This window comes from Amaranthus tricolor, chromosome 15 (assembly GCF_026212465.1).
Source record: "Amaranthus tricolor cultivar Red isolate AtriRed21 chromosome 15, ASM2621246v1, whole genome shotgun sequence".
NCBI lineage: Eukaryota > Viridiplantae > Streptophyta > Magnoliopsida > Caryophyllales > Amaranthaceae > Amaranthus > Amaranthus tricolor.
In genome coordinates this window covers 5,758,153-5,778,978 of record NC_080061.1, presented here as the reverse complement: position 1 = coordinate 5,778,978, position 20,826 = coordinate 5,758,153, and the positions used below count along the sequence as shown (strand labels likewise).

Below are 20,826 nucleotides of genomic sequence, written 5' to 3'. Positions count from 1 at the left end.
TACGGAAAGTTCCATGCTTTTAGTCTAAAGTGATTCACTCCTCTATCCCACTGAGATTGCTGTATTACGCATTTCTATGTTAGAGCTTTTAAGGAGAAATGTAGCAATCTCAATAAGACAAGGAGAGTATTAACTATCAAGCATCCCATTATTTCAGTGTTATGATATGTAATCGAGTATTTGAGGTGAAATTTAATTTAAGATAAGAATATCAAAATGAACAACATATAAATACTTGGGTTTATGTATAGTCTACCTTGGAGGAAAACTTATTCCCCCTGCATCTAAGAAAAAAGATTACTCTAAGACTTTTTAAGGGTATATGCAAAATGTTTCATTTTTCACACAAAGAAACAGCCTTTCATATGCTAAGGCCATTTTATGTGCAGTGAACTTAGATTGTGCATAATCCTTGCAAGCTTTTCCTCTTTGAGCTAGCCTTTTTGCACCTTCTTTAGTCACTTCTTCTAGTGTCTCCACCAACGACTCCACATTCGGAGCAAACAAAAACCCGAACTCCTTCTCCACCACAATCGTCCCCCTAATGCTAGGGAACCTTGAGGCCATCACAGGGGTTCCACTCAACATCGCCTCCATAAGTGTAAGATCGAGACCTTGGGGCCTCAAAGTCGGGTTCAAGAATATATCAATCGCATTATAAAACCCGCCTAATTCAGACGCCTTCATTGACCCCAAAACTAGCACTTGAGGCCCTAGTTCTCGATACCGGTTTTCCCATGGGCCAGACCCTGCTACAATGAGATACACATTTGGATGGTCTTTTATAAACCTAGAAAATGCCCTATAAACCAAGGGATGCCCTTTATCCTTCACTAATCTCCCTGCCACACCTATCACTAATGTAGCATTTTTGGGCATACCAATTTTAGACCTAAAATCTTGGCCTAACCTAAAATCTTCCCGAAAATCGCCTTCATTTACACCATTTACTATAACATGAACTCTTTTTGATGGGATTTGGTATACATCTCTTAGCATTTCACCACAACTATCACTAATTGCAACATGATGTTTATAATTGTGGAAAAATCTTATTTCATTAAGTACTTTAGGAACTACCCCTTGTATACTTTGGTTAAAACCAGGTGACATAGGCTCATCTGGTGCCCTAGCCAAATCTTGGTATATACTTGATTGCAAACTTTCAAGGGCAATGCCATGCCATGTAACCACAAGGTTGGTTAGATGGCGGGCGAGCCAATGAGGGAGTGCCACGCTCTCTGTGTGGACTACATCGAACGCCTCGTGTTGGTTCTCCTCGGTGAATTGATCCCACGCCTTGTTGTACCGCCACTTCCCAGGCTCGCCCTCGTGAAAGTGTATGGTTGGGTTGGTTTCTGGCATTGATTTTGAATTTAGGCTTGGACCCGGGTTTTGCTCATACGGGGAAGTAAAAACATGTATTTTATGACCATAATTCGCTAAGGCGGTGTGGAGGGTATAAGCATGACGCTCCATACCCCCGGGTGTGGACCCTACCGGCCACTTCCTTGAAAAAACCGCAATCTTAAGTGGGCGGACCCCATGCCCAATAAACGATAGGTGGTTCCAAGCAAAGGTGGCGACTCGCAGGTCGCCACCCCATGACTTAGTTTTTATAGTAGTGCTTAAAGGTGGAAAACACAATGAAGAAGGGTTGTTTTGTAGTAAAAACAAAGCTGGTATAGTGAATATAACTGTAAAAAACAGAGTTATACAAAGTTTATAGTTAGAAGTCGATGAAATAGGTGATTTTCTCAGCTTTGTGTACATATTTGAGGCCATTTCGGACAAATTTAGACAGAAAATTGAGAGAAAATGTAGGAAGAATGGTTAGATTATGGGCATATGAAGATGAAGAAGTGAAGAAAAGTAGGGAAAATGAGATGTATTGGGCGTTAAGCACGCACTAAGGCAGCTGCAGGTGCACATTGTTGGGGGTGAAGAAGGGAAAGTGGTGGGTTTTCAACGTGAGGTAGTGGCTTCCTCACGCTTTCTTTATGGAAAATTGCCCAACTTTTCCATTTTAACAAGCAATATTACAATTGGGTATTGATTTTCCGCAAATATGGTCAAAGTTGGGTGGGATTTTTTTATTGATGATATACGATACCCTCTCTGTCGTTATGAGAATGCACCTAAAATATTTTGGTAAAATTTAGCGGAAAGGAAAATCGGATTGAAAATAAGACAAAATCAAGTGGATGATAAAATGAATGGTTAAAATGGACAGATAATAAGTTTGTGATGAATGAGATAAAAGAAAGAAAGTGGGACCATTATCAAAAAGGAAATGGTGCAGAATGAGTTGGATAAACTAAAATGAAAAGTGGTGTAAATTGAGAGGGACTAATAGAGTAATATGCTATGTGCTTCATTTGCATTTCGTTGGGATCAAAGATTTATGGTTTGTTTGGTTTTGAATAGTAATAATGAACTATGTAAAAATGACTAATTAAATCATATGCAGTTTTTATTTATATAAAATTGCACGTGATGCTTGCCAGTAAGAATTAACCGGAAACAATCTCTTTGTATTATTACTATTAAAAAGAACATTATGTACATTCAACTCCTAATTACATTTTAGGTGGAGGTCACGTATGTATATATATGATGGTATGCATATTGGAGATGAATGCGAACTCTGTATTTAAAAAATGTGAAACTAGCTTAACTTCCAATTGAAAAAGAAAGGTAATAGCTTGTTTTTTAAGTGAGTTTCCATTCTTGGATTGTGCATTAAAATTATTACTACTGTTTTCTTCATATTAAATTCTTCATATTAAAAATGATTTGGATTTGATTTGAGTCTCATTAGACCGAGATTTAAAGCTTATTTAGTTTTAAAGAAACTAATTTTAGATTCAGAGGGTTTGAAACTTTTTAGCACTAATCTAAATTTACCGAATTTAATAGATTTACGTTCTTAAGTGAGTATTAAATTTTTTTGATATTTTACAATTTGTCAGAATTTAGGGTTTAAGTAGGTGTAAAATGAGTTTAAATGTTAGGTCTAGGCCCAAATTTTGTCTAAATTACTCTATTATAAGTCTAAAACAGGTCTAAATTAGTCATCAATTAAACATAAATAAAGGTACTGGTCGAGTCTAGGGTGTACCTAGATCTAGGGATAGATCTAAAAATATTAAATGTACTCCCTCTATCTCATTGAATTTGCAGCATTTGTCATTTTGGTCTGTCCCACTTAATTTGTATTATTTTTATTTTTGGATAATGGTCCATCACTTTTTTTAATCTCATCCATACATTTTAATTCTCTTTTAATTTTATCCGCATAATTCATTCTCTCTCTTTATTTATCGCCATTATCTTTTTCTTAAAAGACATAAATTTTATCTTTGATGTAAATTATCCAAAACAGAGGCAGTATATTCAGATCTATTTACTTTTGTAACACTTATCTATTTTTAGTTGACCCAAATTTAACTGAGATTTATTAGGTTTTAGAAATTAGATTCATATCTAAAATTAAGGTCACTTTTGAGCTAATCTAATCAATTTCTAGACTTATGAGTTATGACTATCTATTGTTCAATGATCAAGCTATTTTCTTTTGACTTTTTTGATGAGAATCTCGACCCTTGATCTGAAAAATCACATTTGAAAACACCTCAATTGATAAATCACAAATTGGCCCATAGCTCAAAATCCTTGTCTTTGGAGCAAGTTTTGGTGAAATTATTTCAGTCAGAGATCGTCTTTAAATGAGATAATTTCAAAATAAAAAATTTATTTTCTTATAATTTACATTGTTGAACTATATGAATTTATAGAGCTTGTCTCATGGTGAGACTGTCTCATGCAACAATTGTGTTGTTTGATTTCTTGGTTTTATTTAGCAATGCGCAAAAAATGTGGTACAAGGCAATGAGAAAAGATTTAATCAATATCCTCAAGTAGGTGGCAATAACTTGGTTGTTTAAGAATCGACAACATTCAAAAGCAAATCACAAGACCAAGATAGGTGGTAGAGCGATTTCATCTAATATATTAAATCCCATAATGCAAATTTAAGAATCACTATGTGCAACTGTGGGTAATATTAAAAAGCAATAAAGAACATTTAAAATTTATCGAGATTCATCTAAGTAAGGCTATAGCCTTTTTAAAGGTCTTTTTGTATTGATTAATGATCAAATTTGTCATTCTGAACACAAGAACTTATATAAGTAGAATTACAATCAAAAGAAAGATTACTAGTAGATATGTTTGGGCATGGGTTATTTGTAGCATACTAAGCTATTTATTTTTGTGGTAAGTAATTTAGGAGTAGAATGTGTTTATACTAAACGTAGCCAATTTACTTTAGGATTAAAATATAAAAAAATATAGCTGCAAAATAGAAGTATAATGTCAAATGATTATTGAGTTTGCTCGTCTAGAGCTCCTTACTCTTTCAAGCATCGAGCCTCTAAATCTTATGTTCGCTCGTTTGAACCCAATGCTTCTTTGACTTATGTTGAATACCTTTACGGCCCGTTCGGTTAGTGGTATTAAATATTGATAATGAAAATAATTTTTAGTGTAACATTTCATTAAAAGTTTTATATTATTTTCATGGTAATGAAACTTTCATCACAAAAAAAAATTTTGTTTATAAAATTCCATTACCACCTAATATCACATCTCCCAATGGTAATGCATTGGAATGAATTTTATTACGAAAATGAAATGATTAAAGTTGAACAAACATGACCATAAGGTAATTTAAATATTTTTCAACTAAAATTACACTAGTTTTTATTTCTATTACCACGTTTATTACGACCTATCAACGTGCCGTTAAAGTCATATTCGAATGTCCTATCCTCAAACACAAACTAATTGCCTCCAAATAGAGGTCATCTACCACTGGACTCAAATAATTTATCCTAATAAAAAAACATAATAAATTCAATAATGTTAGTAGGAATAAGATTAGTAATTAAATTATCTTTTCAGCATTTTTGAAGCCTCAAGACATTAGATATGATTTGATTAAGAATTACCATATTAAGCACAATTAAAGGAGCTTAAAAATTAAGGGAGTAGTTATGGTCAACCATGTGTACTTTATAATACTCTTATAATCTAAAATTTATTCATATTTGTTGGAAATAATGTAGGGTCTTTGGCACTTTGCAGTCTAACTTACCAAAACAATTTGTTCGTATGTAAGAGTTTTAACTTTTAAGTTAGGTCATGACATGTACTTGTATGTTTGTTTAGGGCTGGTTTAATAATAGATTGGTAAGCTAATAAATATAATATAATATGGGAAAAATTATCTAGAATTTTTTTTCAATTTTTTCATAATTTTTCTATAATAATCCCATATATTGATTAACCATGAATAATCCCAACTTTAAAGGGTATTTACCTAGAGTAAACCCAAGTGACCCGATGACATAATATAGTACGGAATTTAGCTAAAAAGTAAACAGAAAAAATTTTGAAAATTTATATCAAAAAATTCGGAATAATAAAAAAAATTAGAAATTTTTTTAACAAATTTTTTGCATAATTTTCGACATTTTATTTTAATTTATATTTTTTAAAATAATAAAACTTGTTATAGCAAGTTATCCAGTTACCAAGTTTACTCTAAGAAAATATCCTCCAAAATTGAGATTATTTATGGTTAATCAATAAATGAGATTATTTTAAATTATTTTAGGAGGTAATTTTTCCTATAATATAACACAAATTCTTGTGAGAGACGGTCTTTTTAAGAGACCGTCTCTAATTGGGTCCATTATATAATTTTTAAAATAGGAAAAATTATTTTGATTAATCCAACCTATTTTCCATTACCTGCCAATAATCCCACCTTTTGAAAATTTTTAATAATCCAATCTTTGCTTTCAGTTTGTTGCCAATGGACCCTTTAGAAAATGACTTGCTATAATAGGTTACCTCTCATCTTCTCATTCTTTATAATAATCCAACCTATTTTCCATTACTTGCCAATAATCCTATCTTTTGATTTTTTTTTTAATAATTCAACTTTTGTTTTCATTTTGTTGCCGATGGACCCTTTAAAAAGCTAAAAACTCAATTTCTCTTTGCAACTAGTTTATAATAATCCAGCATATCTCATCCATACATGTTAAGTCTCATTTAAATTTTTTAACACATTTTATTTTCAATTATTATCAAACAATCTACATTTTTCTCTTTGCCACTGATTTAAAGGGGTAGTATGTTTGGAAGGGAAGTGAAAAACATAAGACTATTCTTGATTTTTTATAATTATATTGATTATAAAATTTTAACATGTAAATTTCAACTTGATAAAGATATTACATAACGGGCGGCGGGTACCCGACTCAATGTATTTTGTGGCCCATTACCCAACTCGGTTAAGGCGGGTCCGGTTCCCAACCCAGATTATATTAACTTTTTTAAAAAAATTGACCCGCCATTTAGGATGTGAGTCAGCGGGTCGAGTCAAGCGAGTCAGATTTTTTGAACACCCCTAGTTGATGGGATATTTATGTAAAGACAATTACTATCTTTGCAATGATCAACTTCATAAGCTTGGGAAATACTAACCATTTCATTAAGTTTCTTGAAGGGTCTATTAGCAACAAACAGAAAGCAAAGGTTGGATTATTACAAAAATTGTTGAAGGTGGGATTATTGTCGGGTAATGGAAAATAGATTGAATTATTATAAATAAGGAAGAAGATGAGAGATAACCTGATATAACAAGTCATTTTTTTGAAGGGTCCATTGGCAACAAACTAACAGCAAATGTTGGATTATTAAAAAAAATTTAAAAGATGAGATTATTGGCAGGTAATGAAAATTAGGTTGGATTATTTACAATAATTTTTCCTTTAAAATATTGTAAGTAGACATTAAGAATAATGTAAGTAGACATTTAAGATATTGAAAGTAGGTATTAAAAATACGATAAATAAGCATTAAGAATAATATAAGTAGACATTAAAAATACGATAAATAAACATTAATCTTTAATGAGTTAGGCTTGAGATACTCTTTGACTAGCTGATAACATAATAATCCATATAAACGGTAAATACAACCAACAATTTTCTAACCAGCCCTTAAAAGGTTCTAGTCAACGTACTCAACACATAAAAAGTGAGTAATTTTATAACCCATTTTTAGTTATTATTTTATTTGAAAACTTTTATATGGTGGATAAACGTTTTTTTAATTCACGTGGTGATTTAAAATTTTTGATTTTTCTATTTCGCAGAGAAAAGATTAAGGTTTTTGTTGAATTTATGTTATTCTTATTCATTATGATGACTTTTTTTTTATAAAAATATACTTCTCAAATCTTAATTATCCTTATGGGGTATTTTTTCGAAAATTTGTTTAAAATAGTACTTAATTTAACAAAAAATTTAACCTTTTGTCCACCGTATGAAAAAATTGAAAGCTTGAAGTCATCATGCAGATTTAAATAATATTTTTTTCTATCACATGAAAAATTAAAAAAATCGAAGTTACCATATAAAATTTCTTTTTATTTTATGGCTACCTTTTCTTCCAAGTTTGTCCTTCCTCTTGGAAATGCTATTTCTTCCCTCTAAGAGCATGTTTGGTATAAATTTTTATTCTTTGGCTATTAATTGGATTAAGCAATTCTCTTAAAATCTGTTTGTCAATCTATTATCCTATAGAAACACAATGCCCAATTTTTGAGTTTCTTTTCCATTCTTTCTCAAAGCTGATAATATAAAATTAGCATAGACTAAAATATATCATTTATTCATATATATTGGAGTAGTAATTATTTTATTTTAATAATTTATAATACTCTTATTTATTACACCCAAAATATGTACATACATGGCAATCATAATAATATATTAATATATATCATGCCTTGGGTACACCCACTCCCCAAACAAACCACTTTCCCTTTTGTTGGCCTTTGGTTTTGATAAACTTGGGTAGACATGCATGCATGTCCACATTTATATCTATTAATTTAAATATAAGTATAGTATCATTCAAATAATCACCAACTAATTACAATTCATAATTTTCTAATTGGTGCAACAGGTGAAGGCTTACAATACCCCCTTCCTTTGGTAGAAATTCCATTTGTCTTACTTGATTTTGTGTTTGGTGGTGGCCATAAACCACAAGCAATCGCCATGTCCTTGTAATTTTGCAACAATTCGAGTGCTTGTACGACCATTGACATCTTCGGCCTATCCTTAGGGATTAGGCTTACACATTGTAGAGCTAATTGAGCCATCTCCTTTGAACCTTTAACCGAGTATTGACCACCTAGTCTTGGGTCTATTATGTATCTTATCTTCCGGCTGCTAGGCAAGTACGGCCTTGTCCAATCGACTATATGTTGTTCTCCTTTTGGCCTCGATTTGTCCATTGATCGTCTTCCTGTAAGTAATTCTAGTAGTACCACTCCAAAACTGTAGACATCGCTTTTAGTTGTCAAATGTCCTATATGATAAACGTAAGTGTCAAAAACATTTCGATTTAAAATCAAATAAAAGGCATTACAATGAACTTTACAAGCTAAATTTACTTAGATTACTTCAAAATTTCATTCAATTTGCCATTAACATTTTTAAAAAATTCTTATTTAAAATGATCTCATTGTAAGACAATTCTAATTTGGGTCAAATACCCCAACAAAATTGATTAATAGATCTACTTTCTTACTTAAATTACTCACATCTACTTTGGATGTTAAAATTTACAATTTGTATATAAAACACAAACTTTGATTGTTTAAGAATTAAGGGCCACTTTAGCTAGACCTATCTTATTGTGAGATGATCTCACAAAGACATTTGCAATGAGTTGGATAAGAGTCAGGCCGGGTTCAAAATTAAATGGGTTGGGCCTTAATAAAAAATAAGCCCGACCATTTCAAATTTTGTTCTTTTGAAGTTTCATCGAAATAAACATGTCAGGTTAAATAAAATGTCTTTACTGTTAATTGTTTTTGTCAATTAGTAATAATGTATCATAGTTTAAGCCAAGAACAATAATCTATGCCCGTAAAGAGTCCATTTTCAACACACTCCATTTATGTAAACGAGGAGCTCATTTAAGCCCGGCCCATTTATTCAGTGGTCAGATTTGGACCCCAATAAGCCACTGGCCCGTTGCAGGTCTAGTCTCATACAAGAATTGCTCTACATTTTTACTCCAACAAACACATTGTAATATTATCTTGAGGTAACAATTTTGTTATCAATATATAACATTACCTGTAGAAACATACTCTGGTGCAGCATAACCATAAGTACCCATAACCCTAGTAGTAACATGAGTATTGGATCCTTCAGGACCCATCTTTGCCAGCCCAAAATCAGACAATTTAGCTGTGAAATCCTAAACCACATTAATAAAAAAAAACAATAATTAGAAAAAAAAAATAATTTAAATTAAGTACATTTGATTAAAAACTTTAATGTTTACAAATAAAATAACTCAATTAATTCTGACTGTTTAAAATAGTAAGAAATAAGTCGGTATAATGATTTTTTTTTTAGTGATTTATAACTTTGTTAATCAGTAAAAGAATGAGAAGATGTTTACAGAATCTAGCAAGATGTTGGAGGTCTTAAAATCGCGGTATATGACGGGTGTCTCTGCTTCATGTAAGAAGGCTAGACCTTTGGCCGCTCCTATTGCTATCTTAAGCCTTGTTCCCCATGGTAATGATAAAGATAACCCTGTCATTATATTGATAATCAACGATAACTAATTTAAGTATATAACATACTTCTTTTGTTCTGAATAATTTGCATCAAAGAGAAAAGTATTATTTTTTAAAAAAAGAAATGAATAATGGTAATAAATGAAGAGAGAGTGAATTGTGTTGATGAAATTAAAGAAATTTAAAATGTATGAATGAGATTAAAAGGAAATGGTGGGCCATAATTCAAAAATAAAAAGGATGCAAATTAAATGGAACGAACATAAATAAAAAATGTTGTAAATTAAATAAGACGGAGGGAGTAAGTTCTAGTGTAACGTTTGTCAAATTATTTAACTAATTAAGGCTCCGATTATAATTATAAAGTTATTCTCATCAAGGTCAATTCTAAAAGTTGGTTACAATAATATTAATAAATCTTTTTTGTATGATTAATAATGTAAGCTGTGACTTCATATTATACACATCGTAGAGATATTATACTCTAATAACAATAATGTGCTCCGTTTTGTATCTTATAACTTTTTATACAGTATATAAAAATGTATTAGGGCTAGCTTCAAATAAAGTCAAAACTGATGATTAATTCAAACTTAATTTTGGTCGTCCACTTATTTTAAGTAATCTGATCTGATAATAAGTACTTTATCCGTTTTAAAATACTCGCTACATAACGGTTTTATACACTATTTATTTTTCAAACTTATTTTATATATTACGGTTAATGTGTAAAAACAAATATAGTTAAATGGGATCTTGTTTGAATCGTATAATCGCATACTTTCATAATATTAAATTTTTATAATTTTTAGATGTGTAGTTTAATATATAATTAAATTGCATTAAAAATCAAATATAGCAAGTACAGTGAATATAGTAAGTACGGAAGAAGTAATTGATAGAGTGACTTACTCTTGAATAGATGATTTTCTAGGCTGCCTTTAGGCATGAATTCATAGACAAGAAGACGCTCTTCATCTTCACAGCAATAACCAATGAGTTTAACCAGATTTTTGTGTCTTAGCTGTCCCAGGAATACCACTTCAGACTGTCCCACAATTCAATTCAGTCAGTAAATTTGAGGCCTTCATCATCAAACTAACTCAACCACCCATAATTATTAGGTAACACCTAGAGCATATGATAATGTCTAATGTACAACCTTTATCTAATTATTATTTTTTATTTACCTAACAACTTTTTAATTTCAAGTACAGAGCAAGTTAAGATAAGGAAGAGTTAGAAAAAAAATAGAGAAAAGCGAACTAAGATTTTACCTAGAGCAAAAAAGTGATACGACATGTGCCAACTGAAACACGAATCAATCGATGATCAACAAAATTACCTAACCACTTTTTGTTGCCTAATGCCTATTTATAGAGTATTGGAATAAAATGGTGTTATATTTGACTACAAATCATTATTGGTTCTTAGTTGATGTATGCGACTTGCATCAAAATTTTAATTAATTTTTTTAGAAACTTATATTAATACCACTCATTTGTCTTAGGTTATTTGTTTTTTATTTAGAGTAGTGTAATTATTTTAAAATACCAATGATAAACAAATATCATCGATCATTATTTTAAAAATAATTATAATAATTACAACTACTAGTTTCCACTAGCTACATATCTTGGCTGATTGTAACATGAAGAGGAGAGAACAAACATATAGAGATATGGTAAATTAATTCATATAGGTGAAACATTCAACAAGTTAGGTTGACCAAGAATTCTTATGATGTAAAAATCCTATTTATTATTAATTAACTAATAAATTACGTCTTATTTTAATTGGAGAGCAAAATCACTTTTTAAATAAAAATTTGTATTCAACTGTCATCTAACTCTCTCTTTCCTTTAACGTACCCATAACAAAGTGATGTTATATTATATTTGACAACAAATTATTATTTGTTTTTAAGATGTACTTTGTATGTGACATGCATGAATTTTCCAATCAAAAACTTTTTCTAATGTGTTATTTCAACTCACTTATATATTAAATTATTTGTTGTTAGAGAAGACAATCATGTAAAGACATATTATGAATTGAGCTAGTTCACACATATCTCAAAGATTCAAAATGCTTAGTTTGAACAAGAAAACACTTGTTATATTTGTTAGTTATATTTATATATCATTAAAAATAGCTACTTAAATTTGAAGTGATTCTTGACATGTATTAGACCTCTTAAATCAACATGTCATCATGAATATCAATTTACAAATTACAATTTTAATGTTTATTTTTTGCGAATTACAGCCATCAAAGTATTAAAATTTACAAGTTCAAGCCAAAAATACAAAATTTCGACCACTTAACCTAAAATTCAGACTATTTTCTAAACCTACAAACTTTAATACTTTAGTAGTTGTAATTTGCAAAAAACAAATATTAAGACTGTGATTTGCAAAAGCACTAAACTTTAAAACTGTAATTCAAAAATTAATAATAATATAGGATTTATAAAAAATAAGACTTACTAGCCATTCCCTATGTCCTTGCAAACCTTCAATATCCAAATGCTTAACAGCAACAGCTTGAGCTTTCAACCCACACTTAAAATTCTCATCAACATACCCTTTATGAACCTTCCCAAAGCCACCTTCTCCAAGCAAATAACTCCTACAAAAATTCTGAGTGATAGCTCTTAGCTCACTAAGTTGAAAATCGAACAAGTCCAAACCGAATGACTGAGCTAAATCCTCGTTAATCCGCTGCGACGAGCAGCTACTGAGGTTGCTCAGGTGGCCTGAATATGCCAACCTTCTAAACGAAGGCAATGGAGCCATATTCTTAGACATAAGGTCGGAGGTTCGAGCCTTCTTACCGAAAGTTATACCTAATATTATGGAGTCCTCCACTGAACAACATTTCGTTGTCATGGGTTTCCATGCTTTATTTTCTTTTTTAGAACCTTCTAGTTTCTTTGTCATGAAGGAATTATCAATGGAGGAGAGAATGATAAGAAAGAGGGAATTTTATGAGTATGATTAAGAAGGTTTTAGGTTTATAAAGAAGAAGGGTGTTTGATGGTTTATTATAAAAGGAAAGTGAATAGATATACTTTCTACAACTACTCCAACAATTCTACTAACTTTTTTTGTGTTGTTTTGTAAGCAAATTTTGAGATATTTTGATGATTAATCTTCATGCAAATGGTGCCAAAAGTTGTTTTGAATGGATTCTTTTTTAATTACACACTTCATGTATTGATAAGATTGACTAGATCAATATCCAAAAATATATATAGTTTTTACATAGAATTTTTATTAATTGTGAAATCTTAATTGGAATAAGTATATAAATTTCCAAAAAGACGTATATAAATTAATTTTAATTAGTAACAAGAAATTTATCAAATTTTGAATTATATAAGAATTAATTATATTAATTATTTAATAGAACATAAAATTTGGAATTTCTCACCAAATGTCTATTATATTTTTTAGGAAAATTTCATGTGGTGAACCTAAGTTTTTAACTTTTCTACAAATGTTTTTTAAAATTTGCATGGTGACTGTGAGCTTCTAATTTTTCCATGTGGTGGACAAAATGTTAAGCTTTTGGTTAAATTAAGTACTTATTTCAACTGAATTTCGATGTATGTGGACAATTAGAGTGATCTTGACGTTTCTTTATTTGAAAAAAATGACATTATGTTGGGTAAAAATAGCATAAATTAACAAAAAAACTACTCTTTTGTCTACCACGTGGAAAATTTAGAAGGTCAAGCTCACCACGTGGATTTAAAAAAAGCTCTGTCTACCACATAGAAAAGCCAAAAATACATAATTACCACATGAAATTCTACTATTTTTTTCTTTTATTTCATGATTTGCTTATTAAAATTTATTATTATTTTCATTCATAATATCTTAAGAGCGTGAGCTTTTGTCTTAAAAGAAATGAGGACGTGGAGTATTATGTATATTTTGTTTAAGCTAGTCATCATACAATTCTCACGAGAAGCATGTACAAGGACCACATAATTGTTTTTTGCTATGCAATGAGTCACAACACCAATATGTCTTCTAAGGATCACATTCAAGCTTAGTTATACTCATATGAAGTATCACATATTCACATATGACTTCTTATAATTATCTATTTGTCCAAACAAGAAATGTTAAGTATATATATTAACTATTGCCAACTCAAATGTTCAATTAATCTATGAGTAATTCTCTACCTCATTTATTGCTCTTAACTACTCCCTTCATCTTATAAAAAACATTATTTCTAAATAGTAATATTTTTTTAAATTACAAAGTAGGCAGAGAAAAGGAGAGGATTATGTGAGATTTGATCCTAAGACCTTCCTTGAGAAATACAGTACGTGAAAGACAATTCTCAATAGTGATAAAATTAAAATAACACTACTATTTTATATAATGTTTCTTGTCATATGTGTAAATTTATTGTCATAAACGTAACATATATATGAAAAATATAAAATTTAAATGGGACGAGGGATACTTTTATTTAGAGATTGTTTTTACTTATTGAAAATGATTTTAACTTTATGAGATCCTAACCAGGCCGGCGTTATTTGGTTGTGTTTTACATGTGAATCTTCAACTATCTTTGAAAACATTATCTTCAAGAACACTCGAGCAATCATCAATCACCTTCAGTTTGGGAGTAAGCACCATGATCACAAATGTAAAATCAAACCTTCATAATTGATGAACTTGAAATTACAATCACTAATTTGATAAGTAGAAATAAAAACGGAAATTTGATACGTCTATCTAGGCAACACTATGTCTTTTCTAAATTACTCTAAATCCTCAACACCAAATATTTTATTTCATACAAGTGTACTAGCTAATTTTTTTGTTGTCTAAACTTTGGGTATAAACACGCCTAAAATCTCAATAATTTCTATTAATAGTAGTTTTGACACTAAATGTAATAACAATAAAAAAATGTAGTTATTTCTATAAATAGATAGATGAATATGTAATCACCTTTATTGTTGTCCAACTTTTATAATTAATTATTAATGCAAAAGAATAAAAGTCTCATTTAATTTATTTTTTTTTAGATATTTTTGAGGGGCTTTTTGTAGAATATGAATATGATATGATGTCATTCAAATGAAGTCAAAAATATAAGAGTTAACTGCTCAAATTTGAGTGGTTTTGATCACCCACCAATGAGAATTAGAATAGGATTATCCTGTCAATGACGCAGGTTATATTTTGGAGTTTGGACAACAAGATTGATATCTGATGTATATCTATTTCTTGCTTATTTTGTATAGACAAAATAATACTCATAGAGGAAATATTTTCTGATATGTTAGCTCTTTTACTGAAAGATTAATAATTTATACTATTTAATATGACTTTTTTTTATTTATAAGGTAGTGTAAAAAGAATGGACTAAGTGAGATTTAATTTTATAATTTTATCTGAAAAAGATAATACTTGTTCTAGTTAAAAAGGACTTAATTCTCGTACATATGACTTAAAATTAGCTTATTTATTATTTTTAGACTACTTAATGTAATTAATTTGTTATTGTTAGAGCAAGTGCCAAATCACCCATATGTGGAGGGTCTTCGGAATGCCATGATGAGGGTGCAATGAAGAACAAAAGCGAGGCAGCTGACTACTGAATTGGGCACTCGAATGGTCGAGCCACAAAGCTGCTACAATCCAGTAGCTACTGTGAGGCTGCTCGACAGGTCGAGCGAATGGGGCTCGGTCGAGCGGCTCTTCAAAGGGCAAAATGACGCGTATTCTATTTTGTTGCGGGATTTGTTTGGGCTTTAAGCCATTGGTCCTACGGTTTTTAATATGTGCTAGGCTATATAAGAGAGCCTTAGAACATCACTAGAAGTAAGGGGAGAGTAATGCTAATACACTAGAGAGAGTTAGGGTTTGAGAACCAAGAGAGCTTTCTTTTTCATTGTATTAGTTTTGGGTGATTACTATTGTTAAATGGAGTCACTATCTTGAAAGCTTGTTCTCAAGTGTGTTTGGTTAGTCATTAATGCATTGTTGAATAGATTAATGAAAGTAATCATCTTTTGAGGGGGAGGTATCATTAGATGTCAATGTTAATGGTGACTTGAGTGCACAATCAAGTCATGCACATAGAGATGGTGTCTCTTGAGTGGTTTAATGGGTGATTAAGTGTGTAACTTAATGTGGTGATTAAGTTGATGATCAATGCATAAAATAATTGGTGTGTTGATGAAGTGACTTAAACATGAGAGTTATGAATCTTAATGAAGAAATGGAAAAGATGTTTTACTATGCTGGGTCGAACAAAGCTATCAGAATGCCTCCTGAAGGCTGCTCGACCGAGTGAGCTCCTGAGTGGGTCGAGCGAACAAACTGAATACTTCAAGTAGCTTGTTGTAGCCCGCTCAACCAGGCCACTCGATTGAGCGAGCCTCTGCTTTGGTCGAGCGGATCCTCTGACGCTCCTAGGATGCTTTTTTTTGACTCTTCAAATGCTTGGGCATGTTTTATTATCATTTATTCATAGCTTTAATGTATTAAATGTTGCTTAATGTGATCTCCCCATAAATAGGGAGCTCATTTTTTCATTCAATGAAATACACCCTAAGCCAAACATTCTTTATTGTATTTCTCCATATTTAAGAGTTCTTTGAACTCCCTTAATAATATACGAGATACTACATACTGGAGGACGTAGCCTAAGTTGGGTGAACCTCGTTAAATCTTTTGTGTCGTTTTTATTGCATTATTTTCTCCTACAAACATCGATATCATTGATAGCGTAATTTATTTGTCACAAGACTTCGTACATGCGATATTGGCAATATTGGAGTTTGAAACACATTGTTTTTAACTCTAATATAGCATCATTTTTCACTAGATACCTCATAAATATATTGTTATTATTGTTGTTATTTGTTGTGTCTCTTGTTTATGCTCTGTGTTTCTACTCATCTTCTACTCAAAACTCTACCATTGTCGGATCCGAGCCATTCTCTTTCAGTTATAATTTTTAAACCTTGATGATTGAGAATTTGTTTTCTTTTATATATATATATATATATATATATATATATATATATATATATATATATATATATATATATATATATATATATATATATATATATATATATATATATATATATATGTAGAAGTTCAAGTGAAAACCATCCTTATATGAGAACCGTGATGACCATGAAAAGGTGTTACTTTTTCAGAAAAACGTATTACTTTGCATTTATATTTTTTTCCTGACAGTTACACTTTTTTGGTAAAAAGTATCATATTTTTTTAAAATCAAAAGTAACACAGTTTTTGTGCAAAAGTAGCACCTTTTCTGTAAAAAGGTAACACATTTTTTGGTTCTCACGGTTCACATATACCCGTGGTTTGCACTTGAACGCGACCCTATATATATATATATATATATATATATATATATATATATATATATATATATATATATATATATATATATATATATATATATATATATATATATATATAGGGAGAAGTTCAGGTGAAAACCATCCATATATGAGAACCGTGAAAACCATAAAAAGGTGTTACTTTTTATACAAAAAGGTGTTACTTTTTTCAGAAAAACGTGTTACTTTGGATTTGTATGATTTTTCCAGACAGTTACAGCTTTTTCAGAAAAACTGCCAGATTTTTTAAAAAGTAAAAGTAACACAGTTTTTACCTGAAAGTAACACATTTTCTGTAAAAAGGTAACTCATTTTTTGGTTCTCACGGTTCGCACAGAACCTTGGTTTTCACCTGAACGCGACCCTATATATATATATATATATATATATATATATAGAGGATCAAATAAGAAGGATTTTAAAATGAGAAGGGTGAGAAGAATTTTTGTTTAATTTTGTTTGGTTTTATATATATATATATATATATATATATATATATATATATATATATATATATATATATATATATATATATATATATATATATATATATATATATAAAAGTATACTCTTTTATAAATTAAGAACATTTTAAAAATTATTTCATAGTTACCTTTCTGTGTAACATAGTTACTTTTTCAATTATGAGTTTTTGGCTCAATTGTGACCATAGATTTTATTTATTTTAGTAAAATCAATGGTGTAGAGTTCTTCTTACGCTTCTCATTTTCAACCTCTTCTCAATAGATCTCTCCTATATATATATATATATATATATATATATATATATATATATATATATATATATATATATATATATATATATATATATATATATATATATATATATATATATATTAGTTTAAGGTCAATGATTGATTCTAATTTAAGGAGCATAAATTCAAGGTCAACTTTTTTTATTTTTTATTTTACAGTGTACACGGTTTACTAGTTTTACACATTATGCAATAATAAGATTAGTCAAAGTACAATTATGTAACATAAAATAAGAAGAAAAGATCAATAAACAAAATAATTTTTATGTATTTTTCAATTTGGTGTATTTTTTATTTTGCTCATTTCTTTAGTGAAGTTTCCATTAAAATATTTATGGGAATTAAAAAAAATAGAATCTTTTAGATAGTAAATATATAATTTTATTGAATGATTGATAAATTTGATGAACGAAAAGTAGGACAATAAATGTTAAAAAATATTAAAAGAAAATTAGTGGAAAAAATATAAGGACCACAAATAATTAATAAATATTTTGTTAAAGTTAATGATGATCATAAGGAATATAAAAATGATAAAATAAAGTTAGTGAAAGATATGTGAAAAACCATAAGATTTATTAAAATATTAAAATAAGAATAGACAAGGTTGATTATTTTTGTCTAAAACTTATAATATAAATAGACACATTAATTCATTATTTATCGGAACAACAAATAGAACATCGATAAACGAATTAAAGGAGATCAATAGACGAATTAAAGGTGACGTTTGATTTGAAGAGAGTACAAAAAATCTGGTATCTTCCTCCACAATTTATATCCTTAAGCAAACCAAGAATTGTAGAAAGTTACATCAGCATTCAGCAATAGTTGTTGGGTCCTTCAATAATCTTTAGTATTCTGAAGTTTGGTTATTCCTGGTTGTTACTATATTTTGTCTATTTCCGCCCTTCTTGTAATGGGAAATAAGCTCATTTACATGCATCAAGTCAAACAACAATTGATCGTGTGATTTGGTGACCATAATTATATAAAACTACTTTTACAATAAGAATATGTGTAAGGAATTAACCTTTTAAGTGATATTTAACGATCAAATGAAGTAAAAATATATAATATATTTTAAATTTTTTGTTTTACGTATTTGTAAAATAATTAAAACAAAAAATAATTAAGCTAAATAAACAACAACAAAAATTACGAAATTTACAAAAATTATTGTACGTCCTTATACTTAGGTTAATGTTTGAAGGACAAGCTAAGAGCACAAGCTCAGAAGTTACAAATATGAAGGAACGACCATGGTTGATCAAGTACCAAGCGAACCATGGGCGGATCTCTTATGTGGTCATTGTAGTCAGTTGACATTATTTAAATTCAAAATAAAATCTAAATAAATTGGTTAGTGTTTAATTTTTCGCATGAGTAACCAGGGTTCAACATCCATTAAGTGTCTTTTACATTTTTTTGTGTGATCAGTTTAATAGTTGGTCAAATAATGACATTCTGCGTCGCTTTTAAAATACGAAAGTATGGCTTGAGCATTTGTTGTAATTTATTCATTGGTGATTGTGAAATCTTTTAAATTATTGACATTACTTTTTTTTTCCTAACTAGATCAGTCACTGAAGCCAACAATGCACATATGCTCCAAGTCTAGTCTTAATGGAGACAACTTTTTTGATGATTTTCAAAGTCAAAGCATATTTTGACCAAGACAAACTATTTGGGAATCAATCTCTTCTTCCCACACCCCAACATGGCTCAAATTAAAAAAGGCCAAACTTAGCTATGAACTAAGTTAAACCTTAGATGAATTAGGTATCACTTTTAAAGTGAACAAATTTTAAATTACTTATTCAAGCTAAATATCACTGTGCAATTGATGTTGAGTGAAAAAAATTAATAAATATACCTTATATTAACAAGGATAAATATTTTCACGAAAAAAATTCAAAATAGTTTTTAAACACCCCCATATGATCATATTGGAGTTATGGGACTTCATCATCACATCATGGGAACACCAATTGTAATATTTTCCAAGAAAATATGGCTTGTGATTGTAATTTGCTTGAATTATTAGAATCAAAAACCTTTATAAGTACTAAATAGGATGTTATAGTCGAAATTTATAAGTGTCCTATCTAAATAGATATAGTTTAAAAGCTTTTAATTTAAAATAAAAAATTACTATATAAGTCGCATTTTCACAAATTTTAATTTTTTATCATCTCAATTTCTTTAATAAACAAGTACAACTAACAAATAGTTTTCAATAAATATTTCTTCAACAATTAACTTAACAAACTAATAAATCAACCAATATTCCAGCTGATTCAAATAAACAACATATTTATACCCAAACACTATAGCCTACATTTGATCTAAACATACCCTAAACCTAGTGTCATAGCTCTCAAATGGATTCCACAAGTCTTTCTCAACCTTTGACATATAATCTCTAGCAACCATGGATAGGTCATAGGTAAAATAAGACTCGATGCTGGGTTTGATTTTCATCTTTATAAAAATAATTAATTTTTATTTTTGAAAGTGTTTGACAATTGATTGTTGGCTCTTTTAATTTGTTTGTTTGACCAGTTGAAAATGTTGGTTGTTTTTATTGCTTTTAAGTTAGCTGAAAAAGTCAACTATATATAGAGATGTTTAGTAAATTTAGATGTTGATTATTGGTTATTTATTAGAAAAAAAGGGAATTGATAAGCCAAAAGTCAACTAAAGAAGCTAACTTGAGTAGTTTTTTATTTTGACATAAAAGACATCTTTTTAACTGACTTAAAATCATTTACCAAACAATTTTTTTAGTTGTTTGACAAACCAACAAACTAAAATCAATCAAAATATTAAAAAAAAATCCTAAACCAAAAACACCTTTTATTTTATGTGTATTCTCTAACATGAGGGCAAATAAAAAGTTTAGTGACGAGTGATCCAAAAGTGAGGGTAAAAATTAGCATATTGGCACGGTT

General features: G+C 29.6%; 2 protein-coding genes across 2 annotated transcripts; both read right to left on the bottom strand.

The window, feature by feature from the left end:
* Nucleotides 1–179: 179 nt before the first annotated feature.
* On the bottom strand, nt 180–2,008 carry LOC130801201 (uncharacterized). Its single transcript, XM_057664984.1, has one exon. It carries the CDS (start codon nt 1,783–1,785, stop codon nt 313–315), a length of 1,473 nt encoding a protein of 490 aa, XP_057520967.1. The 5' UTR covers nt 1,786–2,008; the 3' UTR covers nt 180–312.
* A 5,795-nt stretch (nt 2,009–7,803) lies between these two features.
* On the bottom strand, nt 7,804–12,766 carry LOC130801198 (probable serine/threonine-protein kinase PBL15). Its single transcript, XM_057664982.1, has 5 exons — nt 12,172–12,766; nt 10,595–10,730; nt 9,562–9,698; nt 9,231–9,354; nt 7,804–8,454 (listed from the first exon to the last, which is right to left on the bottom strand). Exons 1-5 carry the CDS (start codon nt 12,622–12,624, stop codon nt 8,021–8,023), a joined length of 1,284 nt encoding a protein of 427 aa, XP_057520965.1. The 5' UTR covers nt 12,625–12,766; the 3' UTR covers nt 7,804–8,020.
* Nucleotides 12,767–20,826: the final 8,060 nt, after the last annotated feature.

Coding starts and splice junctions, on each gene's coding strand:
- LOC130801198 (XM_057664982.1), bottom strand. CDS start 12,624: ATGACAAAGAAACTAGAAGGTTCTAAAAAAGAAAATAAAGCATGGAAA. Junction 9,355..9,561: donor CCAACATCTTGCTAGATTCT/GTAAACATCTTC, acceptor AATGTGGTTTAG/GATTTCACAGCTAAATTGTC. Junction 8,455..9,230: donor ACCAGAGTATGTTTCTACAG/GTAATGTTATAT, acceptor TTTATCATATAG/GACATTTGACAACTAAAAGC.
- LOC130801201 (XM_057664984.1), bottom strand. CDS start 1,785: ATGGCCTCAAATATGTACACAAAGCTGAGAAAATCACCTATTTCATCG.